Consider the following 16,387-nt stretch of genomic DNA (forward strand, 5'->3'; position numbering starts at 1 on the left):
TTTTCGATAGATTTTTTTTTAAATAAGTTTGCTGTCAACTAAATATTAAGGGTATTTTGGTAGTATATGTTTTTGTTATAACTATGTGTAAAGGCAATTTCGAGCAAAAAAATATTCTAATAATTTTCAAAAAATACGAGTCATTCTAATAATAACATAATTAATTTGTGTCATTTTAATAAACTTTCATGTTTTTAAACATAATAAAATATTAATTACTATATTAATATTTTTAAAAATAATTTTCAGTTTAGTTTTATAAATCTAAAGTATAATACTACGTAGAGCTTAAAAATATTTAGTTATTATAAATATCGATATGCGTTCATATGAACTTACAAAATTTTATGAGTTATCTTATTTTATGCAATTTTATATTGATCATTGCTTTATTTTAAAAATATTTTAGAAAAACCAAAAAATAGTAAATAATTATAAATATTAAAAAATATATTTACACATTTGATATGAAAAACTGAACTAATGTCTCTTCCATAAAAGGGTGTTGATTAGTCTGGATTGGTCCAACTCTTTTTATACAGGCTTTTATTGTTGTGTTGGTTTGATAAAAAACCAATCCAGTTATTTAGATATAATATTATGATTGGACCAAAACAATAATACAAAATAAGACATATATAAGGAATACAAATATCATTTTTAGTAGTATATAGGTTACAATTTCATCAGTTTATTATATTCATTTAATATATATGGGAAAAATATAAAAGAAAAAAATCAATACCACATAGGTGAAAAAATAAAAATTGATGGGAAAGAGAGAAAAGTAGAAGAGTTGTTACTCTTCTTATACCACTTACCCGTGATCATCTTCTTAACTATTGATAAGTCTAAAATTTATATAACATGGAACCAAATAAATAATAATAGTTTTTGGCAATCATTTAAAAATCTAAAAGTTTCAAGCATTTTAACAAAATAGACATATGGCACATATGTTGAGTAGCTCATCACCGTTGCACAATTATAGAGTATTATACGTGGCAGAAAATTAGATATATATATAGTTAAGTTTTTCACAGTCTCTCATCATCTTCTCACACAGTCACTCATCATCGTCAAACAGCCCCCCAAAATAATTGTACTGGTTCCCACCAGCGTTATAAAAGTTACCACCATAATTATCTCTTGCTGCGTCGTTGCCTCCTGCTGCGTTTCCTGCTGCGGCTGGCATTGTTTCCTTGTGCTGCTGCGTTGTTGTTGTTGTTGTTTCCTTGTGCTGCTGCGTTGTTTGAAACTTTTAGAATGTGATGATAATATAATCATATGTATTTAAATCTTTTTTGAAAAAATAGATTCAGTGATAAAAATTTGTATTTTAAGATTGCCCACTCTCAACTAAAGAGAGTAAACACTCACGCACTTACCGTTGATAATGGTCTTTTCTTTGATTTTGGGAAAATTTCAATTTTCTCAAAATAACCAGCACATTATAGCCAATACGATGACGTCTATTATTTCATCAACAACCCCATCGTATTCCACAATTTTTGCTGAAAAAAAAGAAGAAAAAGAAGAAAGGGTTGTAGCCAGGGTACAACTAGAGCGTTCGAAGTGGTTGAATCCCAATTCTCAAGCTTGAATCATAATTTTAATAAAGTTAAAATTAATCTTAAAATCTTAGAAATACACGTGTCACAGAGTGTATATCTCTGGTGCATAAATCCATTGTGTTTTTCGATCATTGACTGTCATGTCTTTTTCACCACCAACAAAGACCATGGTATTTAGTTTCTATTTGGAATTAACCCAACGGAGACCAGCATTGATTCTATTTCTTAATGACTTTAGATCAATAGGCAAAGGCAATGGCAGCATATTTACGTCCCACACCAAATCAACGGTATCCTATGTAATCATTAAGGAGAAAGACATTAATAACTAACATAATGAGAGAATTAAGACATAGATTAGAGATTAATACCGAGGCTGCCAGTGCATTCTGCATCGGTGATGGGTGAATTGGAGGATGTCCCTTTTCCAATTGTTCAAAGAACCAAAAAGCTTGGGTTAACCGAGCCACTCCGGGAAGATTTTTGGCAAACATCTCGCTAACTGCTGAGATTACAGTATAACCGTATCTACGCAAATCTCGTATTACACCCATGAAGTCTTTGTCATTACTCACCAATAAGATAGGACTTTTACTTGAGTTATTCTGAACATCCTTCAGAGCATCGTTTAGCATTTGATGTACCAATTTTCTGTCCGCCACTTCTTTCACTCTCGTGTATATATCAGAACCATCCGCACCAAGCACCGTTATCATCCTTTTTCTACATTCGTCACATCTTAAATCTCTCCAGAGAACTTGATAAAACCTCACCTTACATCCATCTTTCTGGATTCTGAGTTGTCAACCCATCCATCATATATTAACTTAATTTTTACCAACCCACTTACATATTTTGTGCAGCTGGTAAACCGATTCCGATCTAGATGTATTGGAATCCTGAAACACCATGACATCACAAATACATGATGATGATCATCTGGTCTACTTCTTGAATCGTGCCTTAAAATTCAACTAATTCACGCATTAGCCAATGCTTATTGGGTATGAGAGGACATGCAAATTGGACTTCGTCAATGTATTTTCTCTTTTATTGTGCAGTCAATAAAGTTAACTTAATGTGGGATCTAAACACTTTCTAAACACTTTTTGTTTTACTATGTAATAGGTTAACAAAACTGATGTTACACTCCACATGCTATAGTTGGTGTGGATTTATAAAGAAATTTTTGAGAAAAAATAGTAATCCTTCCATTTCATATTATAGTTTAAGAAAAATAATAATACTCCAAATTTTAATCATAAAAGGGCTAGTATAAAAATGTCTAATCCATCCAGTTTGGACTACTTGTGTTGCATGTAGAACTTATGTTTATATCAAACATATTAATAAATAGAATTCTTAAAAATGATTACAATAATAATTGAAGTATTAAAAATACACACTATGTTCATTCCGGATCGATCCATATAGATATTTAGATATGTGTTTAGTATGCCAAATGAGTTCAAACTTCTAAATATAAAAAGGGCTAATATATCAAATGTTTAATATATCAAATATTTAATATAAACATTGACCAAGTAATGAAACTGAATAATGCATTTCTTAATATTTCTAATAAATTTTATCATTCATAAAGAATAGTTATTCCTTTTCTATCTTTCTCATTTCTTTCATCGTAGATAACTAAAGAAAAAAATTGTTCCTTACTAGATTTGATATAAAATAACTATTTCTCATTATTTCTATAATTTTATTTTTGTCTGTTTTTTTCTATTTGTTTTCACTGTTCCCGAGATGAGATGGTTACTAGTTAGACACCAAAATTCATACTTTTTAATAGTTACAACTCCTTATCTTAAAAGGACATATGTAAATAAATATATCTTCTGTTTTATATTTACTAGCAATACTTAAATAATTACTGTTCACATGTCCAGAAAATAATACTAGTTCACCCTACTGGAAATAGAGTTGCTGAAGAAAACAAGATCGGGACAATATAGCCAGGAAACGGACGGAAAGAAGGCTTGAATCTTTTGATCAAAAAAAAAACATGGCAGATGGGCCGAAGCCGTGAAGGAGAAGCATCACCGGTCTGTAGTTGATGTGGTGGTCTAGAGGTGATGGACCCCAGAAGTGGACAGTGGACGCACTACAAGAAAACAAGCCTATTGCAATGGAAATTTGCAAGGGAAAATTTTCCTCCCAAATTTGCAACGTATTTGCAACGAAATTGCAAGAAAATATATAATCCTCGCAAGTCTCTTGCAAATTTGCGAGAGAAACGTTTCGCTTGCAAATTTGCAAGAAATTTGCGAGGAAAACGTTTCTCTCACAAATTTGCAAGAGATTTGCGATGGTAGTTACATCTTTTTTGCAAATCCTTTGCAAATTTGCAAGGAAAAAAATTCTCTTGCAAATTTGCAAAGGATTTGCAAGAACTTTATATGTTTATCTTGTTTTCTCACAATTCGAAACTTGAACTAATATTAGTAAGTACTAAATATCAAAATTTTATAACTTACAATAAATACACATCAAGTAAATTTCAAAAAAAAAAATCACATTAATTAATTTTTTAAACAACAAATACAAATACATAGTAATCCACCAAAAATATACCAAACCCCCAAATAAAACCCTAAAGTTATTTGATTTGCAAGGAGTTTGCAAGGAATTGGCAAGGAATTTGTAGAGATTCCCTCGCAATTCCCTTGCTAATTTGCGAGAGAATCTAATTTCCCTTGCAAATTTGCAAGGGTTTTGCGAGAGACTCGTTGCAATTTCCTTGCAAATCTATGTTTTCAAGCTTTAGTTTGTCTTTTTAAATCCCTAAACCCTAAATGATTTTTTAAACCCTAACATCCAAACACAAACTTCAAACTTTAATATTCTAACACCAAATCTTAAATTTAACTTAAAATATTAAATATAAATTCAAAAATTATTTCTTTTTCAAAAATCAATCTCAAATCTCAATACTCTAAATCTTTAACCTTATACTCAACCTCTATTCTAAGTTCATAACTTTAAATCTAAACTCTAAATAAAAATTTTATATGTTTATCTTGTTTTCTCACAATTCGAAACTTGAACTAATATTAGTAAGTACTAAATATCAAAATTTTATAATTTATACAATAAATACACATCAAGTAAATTTCCAAAAAAAAATCACATTAATTAATTTTTAAACAAATACAAATACATAGTAATCCATCAAAAATATACCAAACCCCCAAATGAAACTCTAAAGTTATTTGATTTGCAAGGAGTTTGCAAGGAATTTGCAAAGATCCCCTCGCAATTCCCTTGCTAATTTGCGAGAGAATCTAATTTCCCTTGCATATTTGCAATGGTTTTGCGAGAGACTCGTTGCAATTTCCTTGCAAATCCATGTTTTCAATCTTTAGTTTGTCTTTTTAAATCCCTAAACCCTAAATGATTTTTAAACCCTAAAATCCAAACACAAACTTCAAACTTTAATATTCTAACACCAAATCTTAAATTTAACTTAAAATATTTAATTTAAACTCAAAATTATTTCTTCTTCAAAAATCAATCTCAAATCTCAATACTCTAAACCTTTAACCTTATACTCAACCTCTATTCTAAATAGATAACTTTAAATCAAAACTCTAAATAAAAGCTTTTCAAACGTAATTATAATTCTTAAAATAAATTCAAATTTATTTTCAAACTTTAGCTTAAAATCTTAAATCAATACCCCAAACTTTTAACCCTTAAACCCTATATATATTATACTCCAAATTAACCAATACCATAAACTCTAACTACAGTCTTAAAACTAATATTTTTTTATTATTTAACTTCTATATAGTAAATTTCAAAAAGTAAATATAAAGAAAAATATTAGTGTATAGAAAACATAACAAAACCCTAAAACACTTTAACTATAAATTTGCAAGGAAATTGCAATGGCTCCCTCGCAAATCTATTGCAAATTTGCAAGGGATTAATTTCCGTTGCAATTTGCGAGGAACTTGCGAGGACTCCGTTGCAATTCCGTTGCAAAACTATTTTCCCAAAAAAAAAAAAAAAAAAAAAGAGTTTCCAGACTAGGGTTAGTATATAATGGGGACCGTATATAATGACATAAACCTAATTCAATCTTTTGTTCGTGCCGTCAGAAAAAAAAAAGAAACAAGAGATTTTTTTATCCACCATCTCTCGGATTCTCTTTCTCGCTGACCTTGTGTCTTCTCCCACTCTCAAATCTATCTCCTCGCTGGATCTCACTTTCTCGTCTCTCTCCTCGCCGAATCCAGTTCTCTCAAGCTATCCTCGCCGCCAGCTCTCCTCTCTCTCTCTCTCACACACACCGCCAGATCTACTTTATCGCACGCCTCACCACCATGGTTCGACCTCTCTCTCTCTCTCTGTCCACCCGTCTCTGTCTCTGTCTCTCTGTTTTGAACTGAATATGTTTGTTTTCAGGCTGGAGGAAGCAAGGCAAAATAGGACGGAACCCGCCATGGTTCGTCCTCTCTCTCTTTCTCTATCTCTTTGTCTCTCCCCCTGTTTATATCTGATTTTTTTTTGTTTTGGTAAAGGGAGGTGAAGGATTGAGAAGAAGCTTGATGTGTAAGGAGACAACCAGCGGTGGTCACTGTGGTGGTGGTGCGGCGGAGGAGGGAAGGAGTCGGCTGATTTATTTTGTAGGGTTAAATTTTTTTTTAGAATTAGGTTTGGTTAAGTTTAGTTAGATTACACTTAATTAGGTTTTGTTAAACCGGTTCAATTAACTAAACCAGTTTGTTATAAGTTTTTTAGGTTTTTAATATATTCATGTATTTAAATATGTATCTGTATGTATATATAAATACCAGTTTCGTTATATATATTTATTTATATTTTTTATTTTGTATTTTTTTTAATATCCTGAGACAAATTTGCGAGGGAATTTTTTTTTGCAAATCTATTGCAATTTTGCGAGAAATGTTTTTCCGTTGCAAATTTGCGAGGAATGTTTTTCCGTTTCAAATTTGCGAGAAAAATAGTTCCGTTGCAAATTTGCGAGGAAAATCATTCCGTTGCAAATTTGCGAGAGAATTGCGAACGTTTTTGATTTGCAAGCAAGGATTTGCGAGGAACTGACTTTTCTTGCAATTCCGTTGCAAATCGCGATTTGCAACGGAATTGCGATGCTATTTTCTCTTGCAACAGACATGTTTTCTTGTAGTGACGGTTATTTCAGAATCTGCCGCCATGAGGCAGCGGCGGAGGTATCTTTCAAGGAGGCACGTGAGGCTTAGGTAAGACGACAGACATATATTTACTCTATCTATCTTTCTACCTTTCTTGGCTTCTTGTCCGAGAGAGAAAGATGAGAGAAATGAAACAATGAGTTTGATGTTATTTTTAGTCAAATGCATCTCTAAGTGGAAAAAATATATATTAATAATTATGCTTCTGTTTTTCGATATACAAGAAAAGATCTTAGTAGTTTCAAGTTTTGTTTACTCCCTAATCCCTACAATAATGATTTCTGGTTCCATGACCAAAAAAAACTATGTCAAAATGCATAATGTCAAAATTCGTTAGACGTTAATATTACCTATGTTTCACTTTTTTCTGAAACACCTTTTTTGAAATACTATTCACTATTGTTCATAATATATGAAGTCTTGTCTAAACTTACAAAAATTAAAGAAAAAAACTAAGTTTTCAAGAAATAGTATTAAAAATATACATTAAAAATATTCAATCAATCATAGAAAACCGTAAAATATAATCGGTGGAACAATTTTTAATAAAATTAAAATTAATTTTCAAATCTCAAAACATCTTATATTTTAAAACATCAAAAATTTTCTAAAACATCAATATATTATTAAACAGAAGGGAATAAGTTATACTGTTAACCTGTAATTTATTTAACAAAAGTAAACCCAAAAAAATGCAGTATTATGCAATAACCGGTTGCTAACCTGCTAACCAACTTGTACCCACGTTAAGAGCCTAAGCAAAGTCACGAACCAACTTAGGTTTTATAGTTTCCCTCCCCCCCCCCAGTGAGTTTCTTGCTTCGCAAGACTACACCCCTCAACTTTAAAAGGTTACATTTTTAACCAACCATGCAAGCAACCATCAAATCGATCCCTTTCTCCTTTCACAGATCTCCTAAACTCTACTATCTCCTCTCTCCTTTACGCCTCACTTCCGCTTCGCCATTTTGTTCTTCCTCTGCTTCCTCACAATGGTTCGGCTTTCTTCGCGATGCCATCTCCACGTCGGACTTGAGGCTCGGGAAATCCACACACGCACGTATCATATCCTTGGAGCAAAACCCAGAACGATTCCTTGTCAACAACCTCATCTCAATGTACTCAAAGTGTGGATCACTCACTTGTGCACGCCGGATGTTCGACGAAATGCCCGAAAGAGACCTCGTTTCCTGGAACTCGATTTTAGCTGCTTATGCCCAGTACTCCGAAGTTTTTATCGAGAACGTTGAAGAAGGTTTTCATCTTTTCCGGATTTTACGCCAGAACGTTGTGTTTACCAGTCGAATGACTCTGGCTCCGGTGTTGAAACTCTGTTTGCATTCTGGGTATGTGTGGTCTTCAGAGGCTGTTCATGGGTATGCTTCCAAGATCGGTTTGGATAGTGATGAGTTTGTTTCCGGAGCTCTTGTTAATATATATCTGAAGTTTGGTAAGGTTAAGGAAGGTAGGGTTTTGTTTGAAGAGATGCCTTATAGAGATGTTGTGTTATGGAACTTGGTGTTGAAGGCTTATCTGGATATGGGTCTTAAAGAAGAAGCAGTGGATCTCTCTTCTGCATTTTATAGAAGTGGCTTGCATCCTAATCAAATCACTTTGCGTTTGCTTGATAGAGTTTCTGGTGATGATTCTGAAGGAGGACAAGTGAAATCCTTTGCAAATGGTCATGATGCTTCAGAAATAAGATCCAAGAACCAAGTATTGACTAAATATCTCAAGGCAAGTCAGTATTCAGCTCTTCTCCAAAGTTTTGCGGATATGGTTGAGTCTAACTTGGAATGTGATGATGTCACATTTATTTTGGTGTTAACTACAGCTGTTAGGTTAGATAATTTAGCTTTAGGGCAGCAAGTTCATTGTATGGCGTTGAAGTTAGGATTTGATTTGATGCTTACTATAGCGAATAGTCTAATCAACATGTACTGTAAGCTGAGAAAAGTGGGATTTGCTAGGACAGTATTTCACAGTATGAGTGAACGAGATTTGATTTCGTGGAATTCAGTTATCTCCGGTTTTGCTCAAAGTGGCCTAGAAGCAGAAGCAGTGTGTCTGTTTATGCAGCTGTTACGTTGTGGCCTCACACCAGACCATTATACAATGACGAGTGTTCTAAAGGCATCTTCTTCTCTCCCTCAAAGCTTGTCATTGAACAAACAAGTTCATGTTCATGCAATTAAAACCAATAATGTTGGTGACAGTTTTGTCTCTACTGCTCTGATTGACGCCTACTCTCGGAACAAGTGTATGGAGGAGGCAGAAGTTTTGTTTGAGAGGAACAATTTTGACCTGGTCGCTTGTAATGCCATGATGTCTGGTTATACCCACAGTAATGACGGCCCGAAGACTCTGAAGCTCTTTGCCTTGATGCATAAACAGGGAGAGAGATCCGATGATTTCACACTTGCAACAGTTCTTAAGACATGTGGTTCTTTGTTCGAGGTAAATCAAGGAAAGCAAGTCCATGCTTATGCCATCAAATCCGGATACGACTTAGATCTATGGGTCAGCAGTGGAGTTTTGGATATGTACGTAAAATGTGGCGATATGAGAGCAGCACAGTTTGCTTTCAATAGTATTCCTGCGCCCGACGATGTTGCTTGGACGACTATGATATCAGGATGCATAGAGAATGGAGAAGAAGAGAGAGCTTTTCATGTTTATAGCCAGATGAGGCTCATGGGAGTGTTGCCTGATGAATTTACAATAGCCACGCTTGCGAAAGCAAGCTCTTGCTTGACGGCGTTAGAACAAGGGAGACAAATTCATGCAAACGCCCTCAAGTTGAATTGCACAGGTGATACGTTCGTTGGAACTTCACTTGTGGACATGTATGCTAAGTGCGGAAGCATAGACGACGCATATTCTTTGTTCAAAAGGATCGAAATGAGGAACATCGCTGCCTGGAACGCCATGTTAGTAGGATTAGCTCAACATGGGGAAGGAAAAGAAGCGCTCCAGCTTTTCAAACAGATGAAATCTTTGGGTATAAAACCTGATAAGGTCACATTCATCGGTGTTCTCTCTGCTTGCAGTCACTCAGGCTTAGTATCCGAGGCATACAAGCATATCGAATCAATGCATCGAGACTATGGCATAAAACCTGAGATAGAACACTTCTCTTGTTTAGCTGATGCGCTTGGCCGTGCTGGACTTGTTAGAGAGGCTGAGAAATTGATCGAGTCAATGTCCTTGGAAGCTTCAGCATCGATGTACAGAGCACTGCTTGCAGCTTGCAGAGTTCAAGGGGATACAGAAACAGGGAAGAGAGTGGCAGCTAAGCTTTTGGAGCTAGAGCCATTGGATTCATCAGCTTATGTGCTTTTATCCAACATGTACGCAGCTGCTTCGAAATGGTCTGAGATGAAACTCGCCCGGACGATGATGAAAGGGCAGAAAGTGAAAAAGGACCCGGGGTTCAGCTGGATCGAGGTGAAAAACAAGATCCATCTATTTGTTGTGGACGACAGATCAAACCCTCAAAGTGAATTGATACACAAGAAAGTAAAAGATGTGATCAGAGACATCAAACAAGAAGGGTACGTTCCTGAGACAGATTTCACACTTGTAGATGTGGAGGAAGAGGAGAAAGAGCGCGCACTGTACTACCACAGCGAGAAGCTGGCCGTTGCTTTCGGGCTCATGAGCACTCCTCCATCCACACCTATCAGGGTGATCAAGAATCTTCGCGTATGTGGAGATTGCCACAATGCAATGAAATACATATCAAAGGTGTATGATAGAGAGATTGTACTGAGAGATGCAAACCGGTTTCACCGATTCAAGGATGGTAAATGCTCATGTGGTGACTTTTGGTAGAGACAATTGTTTTTTTCTCTTACCACAGATCATTCATGTTCTAACTCAATGATTGTCAATACATTATATAAGTCAAGTTACAGTGCATTTATCTGAAAAAGAATGAAATCAGATCCTTAAAGAGCTAAAACTTCAAACTGTTGCTTCGATCCGAGGCTGGAACGAAAGAGCAGAAACAAACTCCACAGCTTCTCCATCCTTAAAGCATTTTGGCAACTCACTCCACTGTTCTTCAACTAAGTCATACACAAAGTATCTATAATACATCTCAGGAGGATTGGTGTTGAAACACACAAGTATCTTGTTTCCAGCTCCTCCGACACAGTTTATGTCACCTTCTCTCCCGTACAACTCATGGGACATTGCAGGAGGCAACATCCCGACATGAACCCAACTCTGGTTCTCTAGTTTCCAAATCCTCAAGCTGGTGCTTTCGTAGAACTCAGAGAGAAGAATCACAAACATGGTTCCGTTACATTCCACCAAGTCGATGGAATACTCAAGAAACGGAGGAAGAAGCTTAGGGAGCTCGGTGAAGCATCTTTTGGTGAGGTCACAAGCTATGATGGTTCCGTAAGAGCTAAGAAAGTAGACAGTCTCTGCATTGTCTTTAACGGTTACAACGGAAGAGTATTGCTTCGAGGGGCTTCTCTGGAGATTGTTACTCGCTACAACCACGGTTCCTGTCTTGCTAAGAAAGTAGACTGTTCCATTATCATCATCTGATGAATCATTGTACTCAACTCCATCGTTCTTCTTCACTAACTTCAACTCTTTGCTCCATGAACCGGAATCTGATTCGTAGATCCGGAAACAGAGGTTTGGGGCTTCTCCAGAGATTGTAACGAGCTTATAGCCGGAGGGAGTGAGAGTTGCAGTCATGGCTACAGCTTGGAGAGGTTTGCTGTTATCTAGAGAAGGAAGGTCAAGAGAAAATCCAGTGATGGGATTACAGAGGAAGAAGTCGCCAGAAACAGAGCATCGAAAACAGAGCAAACCGCCAGAGGAAGCAACGGGGATGAAACCGCGGCGGTTGCTGCGGTGGTTGAGGTTCTTCCAGTTGTTCTCTGTGGAGTCGTGTACGAAAGTAGAAGAATTGGAGTCGTTAGGGATCATGAAGAACCAAGGATCTCGGAGAGGGACTTGGGAGCAAGCAAGGTTGAAGCTTTTGGAGGTTTGGGTTGATTTCCATCTCTTGCAGACGGAGGTCATGCGGAGGAAAGAGGAAGTTGGTAGCCACGAGAGGACTCTCTCGAGGACATCGTCGCTGAGTTCATCCATGGGGAAAGAATCAGGAGAAGCTAGTAAGGTTGCTGTGTAGTCTTGTTCATCTCGTGACTTTCTTTTCCCAGCTGAGAATCCCATGTTTTCAAGGCTTTAGAGCAGAGAAAAGTTTCGAGCTTTTGGGGGTAAAGGGGAGATTTTTTGCAGAATAGGATTGAATTTGAGGATTTAGTAAAGATCTCGAGCAAAATCAGAAGGAACACTGTTTGGTGAAATGCAGAGAAAGAGAGAAGAGAAGAAGAGAGTTTGTGATGGTGAAGGAGTAGTCGAGAAGCAGAGAGATGGTGGTGAAAGAGACTAATCGTTGGTGGAAGTAATTTTTGTTTTTAAAGAGAGACAGAGAGAGTGAAAAGGAAGCTTCTTGGGCACCTCTTTCAGAGAGCGTTGACAATCCACAAAGATACTATGGGGGAAGAGACAAACAAAAGTGAAAGATCGTGTTATTTGTATAGCTTCTTGTTCAATGTTCTGCCACTAGCCCCCAATAAATAATATTTAATCAAATATGAAATAGTTGTGTCTATACAGAAATTCAAAAACAACAATAATCAAATAAATCAACTCATTCACAATTGTCAATTGTCAATCAACAATAATCAAAAAACAACAATTGTCATTCACACGGCTAATCTACTTTTTTTTTTTTTGGTGTTTCAAAAAAAAAAAAAGTGTGAATTTTTAGACTATTCTTGTGATTTTTAAGCTTTGTATATTAGTGATTTGTCCTTTAATTTCGATTTAATGTGTTTTTGTGCTTTGTATGTTGTAAATATTTGTGATGTAAAGAAAAGTTTTGTGGAGTGGGACAAAAAAAAACAGTAGCACTATTGAGTTATTCAAAATAGTGAATGATTTTTTCAACAACAAAGGAAATAAAAAGTAAACTTATCACCGGCAGCACCAACTAACTCCTTTTATAATTAGCTAGAGAGTGGCTAAACTTCTACAGTTATTTGACAAGAGTTTTGTAACGATTGTATTTTGTTTTGTTTTAGAGTCATAAGTCATATGTTTAGACTTGATTTCAAAAATTATATTTGGAGACATGACAAAAACATGAAGAAGAAAAAAGATTTAATATATTATAAAACTAAAAGATGTAATTCTTGTTTTATCTCTCATTCTCTAGAGTTCCAAACATTAGTTGCAAAATTTGTAGTTGATCGATCTCAGCTGTATGCATCCATCATCATTCAAATGGTGTAATGGAAGATAGATCACTAGCTAAAGGCTAAGAGGAAAGAGGAACATAGAAGAATAATTTTTAAAAAGAAACATAGAAGAATTAGCGCACGAAGACAGTGGACATGGAAGCAAAAGCAAAAGAGAAAGTTAGTTAGGGATTTTAGGACTTAGGAGCTGCCTTTCTTCTCTTCTCTTCTATTCTCTAATACAGAGACTACTACTATCAAAATTCAAAAGTGTCGATTCGTGTGAGTTGTCTTCTTTTACTTTTTTTCCTTTTTCTTTTAAACAGTTTTACCTTTCGAATAATAAATTTTAAAAAGCAGCTACTTTTTCTTTTGCTCGTGTTTTCTCTCATATATACAAGTATTAAAATCAAATACCATTAAGACAAATAAATCTTAGCATCAAGTCACATTTGTCTTTTATCATTTGTTAAACTTAGCATTGAATTCTTCATCCAAGAATGCAAGCTTTTGTAGACTAAACATGCATGCGATTGTTCTTTCGGAAAATAAAAACTAGGGTATGGTTTAGCTGATAGTAAATGTTATCTAAGTTCGTGGAAAATTGCTAGAGAAATGGATTTGATAGTAAATAGAACAATAGTTTATGATTGGATACAAGCATCCAGACGTTATTCTTCGAAAGCATGTACTAGTATTCGTACCCGTGGCCCAGTATTGTGAGATAAGCTTACCGTAAAAATGTTCACAAAATTTTATTTAAATATATATCGATTTCTTTAATTTTATGTTCAAAAAATAATAATTGATTAAAATTGTGGGTTTTCCAATCATTTTTAAAATAATTTAACATCGGCGTCTTCATTTTTTTGATAATATTTTATAGGATTAAAATCCAGGTTATTGTAAAATACTTTTAAAATGTATGGAATTTAATTACATAAAAGAAGAGATGGGTGAAAAAAAAAAGCAAAAGGATAGGACCACCATTAACTTTGTAGCCTCGTTGAGGAATCTCTTCTCGCATCGACTTTTGTGCAATTGCAAAGTCAATGCCCAGAACTTGTTCCCAGGCCATGCCCAATTGAATATAATAAAAACTTTGAAAAGAGAACTTATATAAAACCTGATTCATACTAAATCCACGAAGAGTATCCTGGACAAAAAGCGATAAGAAAGGCGACACAAGCTTCAATCTCTTCCGCCGGCGCGTGACGTCAGATCCGTCGCCGGCAGGATCCCTCTCTTCCCTTCCTCCTTTTTACCTGCTCTCTTCCTTCCTTAGCTCTGTGACGTCGATATGTCAGACTCCCTGGTGGCTTGTTCATCACTAGATTTATAGATCTGTCTGGATAGAACTAGATCAGATGCTCTGAACTCTTCTCTGGTGGTTCTACGAGATGTTGCGGGTTCTGAAGGAGGGTGACTCGGCTTTTAGAGTTTTGATTTCGGCAGATCTATTTTCAAATTCTTCGATCTGTCCGAGTCAAGTCTTGGCAGCGACGGCGAGTAAAGGTCGTCGTCATCCGGAGTTCCAGCGAGGCTAGTAAGCTTGGCGTGTGTTGGGTCTTGTGGTGGTGGTGTGGTGGTGCGGAGAGTCTTGCCTGAGTTCTGGAGCTAGCCCCTTCGTGGTGGTTTTGTCCCTGGAGTAACGGCGTGGTTGCGTTGAGCGTGCCGTGGTGAAGCTCTTCGTCTTGTGTTTTGGTGTTGTGTCTCTGAGAGGCGGAAGCTCCAACAGTTATGTCGCCGTCAGTTCTTGTTTCCGGGAGGTGGAGGCTTCGTCAGCTCCATCGTCGCCGGTTTTGTTGCCGGAGGGTAAAGGATTTCTCAGTCCTGATCTGTCGGCTTTAGTTGATCCGGTTTTTTGGATCTTTTTGGTGGATTTGGGTGGCCGTAGGTGGCTTATAATTTCCTCGGTTCGTGCGGTTCAGAGACCATCGGTTTGTTCAGTCGGATGAAGCTTTCAATGTGTTCGATGAAGCTTTCCGGTGAACAAAGATGAAGAAGAGGTCGGTTTCGTCGGAGGACGATGGAAGCTCTCCGTTGGAAAAGGTGATTTGTGTGCGGCACTTTATCTTTTGTGGTGGGTCGTTATCGTCGAAGGAATAGTTCTCGCCTGGCGATTGAAGCTTTCTACTTCAGGAAACCCAAGAGATGAAAGTGTTGTTGATGGATGGAGTGGGTTTGAGAATCCCGGTGTGGTCCGATGATTAGCGTGGTTTCTCGCCGGCGGTGGTGAGAGTAGCTTCGGGGCTTCAATGATGAGGGATGAGATCTCGATCTGCTTTGATCGATTGATGCGCTCCCTGAGAAGAAGAAGTTATGGTGGTGACTTGGTAAGCGGCGTAGGAGTACGCGCTTGGTGTGACCGGTGAGATGTTGGCTCTGCAACGGTGTAGTTTTCTCCGGCGGAAGCTCTCTCGGCGGCGGCGTCTCAGACGGTGGTAGTGGTTTGATGAAATGGGCTGTGGGCTTTATTTGCTTTGGTTGTAGCCTATTTGTTCATTGGGCCTGGCTTTTGTGTAAGTGTGTTTTGGGCTTCGGCACTGTACTTGCCTTTGGGCTTTAATATAATTTCAATTTGGGAGAAAAAAAAAAAAAAACCTGATTCATAAGAAAAAGCCGTCGTCGAGACTTAACTGGTCGCTGCACATATATCGATGATACCAAAACAATGTTCAGGTTCACATTCACTTTTCAGATAATTAATTAGATTAGTCTCGTAAAAATAATTAATCGTTTATGGAACTACGGACGTGCTGGACTTGTGTACCAAACCTGCAAGCGTATCCATCAAAATGTGTTGTACAGAGATGTCTTATGTGAAAGTGAAACTGCTGATATGCTGTCTTAAGGTGCACTGTGCACATTTACTCTGAATTAGTCAAGATAGAATCCTCCGACACCGAAGACATTCTCCTCCCTTTTGATTCAACGTATGTCATATTGAACATGGGCCTGTTTTAAGACAACTGCTGAAGCCCAACCTCTGCAAATGTAACTATATTTAAATACGATCCATATATTCACCATCATAAGCCCAATCAACCCAAACACTTTTCTACTGTCATGGGAAATATACTTCGTTTCACCCAATTCGTTCATCTGCCCTCGGTATTTTCGTACCAATTGTAGTGTAGCTACATAAAAATTATATTCATGAATCAGACATGTGACCAACCATGTAACCTTTTTTAGGCCCATATACTAAAAAGTCATGATAAAACCAAAAGAAGATAGACGTAAGGAACACGGAAAGTGTGGTAAGCGTCGTGATCTAAATGTAGGTAATAGCAAGTGAGTAACGTCTTCACACTTCTCTTGTCTCTTTCTCTTCTTCTCAAACACG

The 16,387-nt window shown here is 36.6% G+C and overlaps 2 protein-coding genes and 1 long non-coding RNA gene across 3 annotated transcripts; 2 read left to right on the forward strand and 1 right to left on the reverse strand.

The window, feature by feature from the left end:
• The first annotated feature begins 5,657 nt into the window (after positions 1-5,657).
• On the forward strand, positions 5,658-6,422 carry LOC108851743 (uncharacterized). Its single transcript, XR_001949384.2, has 3 exons — positions 5,658-5,920; positions 6,000-6,039; positions 6,116-6,422. It is a non-coding gene; the product is annotated as an uncharacterized LOC108851743 (long non-coding RNA).
• Positions 6,423-7,528: 1,106 nt separating this feature from the next.
• LOC108837165 (pentatricopeptide repeat-containing protein At4g33170) lies at positions 7,529-10,643 on the forward strand. The gene has a single exon (XM_018610234.2). It carries the CDS (start codon positions 7,640-7,642, stop codon positions 10,601-10,603), a length of 2,964 nt encoding a protein of 987 aa, XP_018465736.2. The 5' UTR covers positions 7,529-7,639; the 3' UTR covers positions 10,604-10,643.
• LOC130508238 (F-box only protein 13-like) lies at positions 10,636-12,111 on the reverse strand. Its single transcript, XM_057003604.1, has one exon. The coding sequence runs from the start codon at positions 11,966-11,968 to the stop codon at positions 10,736-10,738; it is 1,233 nt and encodes a 410-aa protein (XP_056859584.1). The 5' UTR covers positions 11,969-12,111; the 3' UTR covers positions 10,636-10,735.
• Between the last annotated feature and the right edge of the window lie 4,276 nt (positions 12,112-16,387).

Source organism: Raphanus sativus, chromosome 2 (assembly GCF_000801105.2).
Source record: "Raphanus sativus cultivar WK10039 chromosome 2, ASM80110v3, whole genome shotgun sequence".
Lineage (NCBI taxonomy): Eukaryota > Viridiplantae > Streptophyta > Magnoliopsida > Brassicales > Brassicaceae > Raphanus > Raphanus sativus.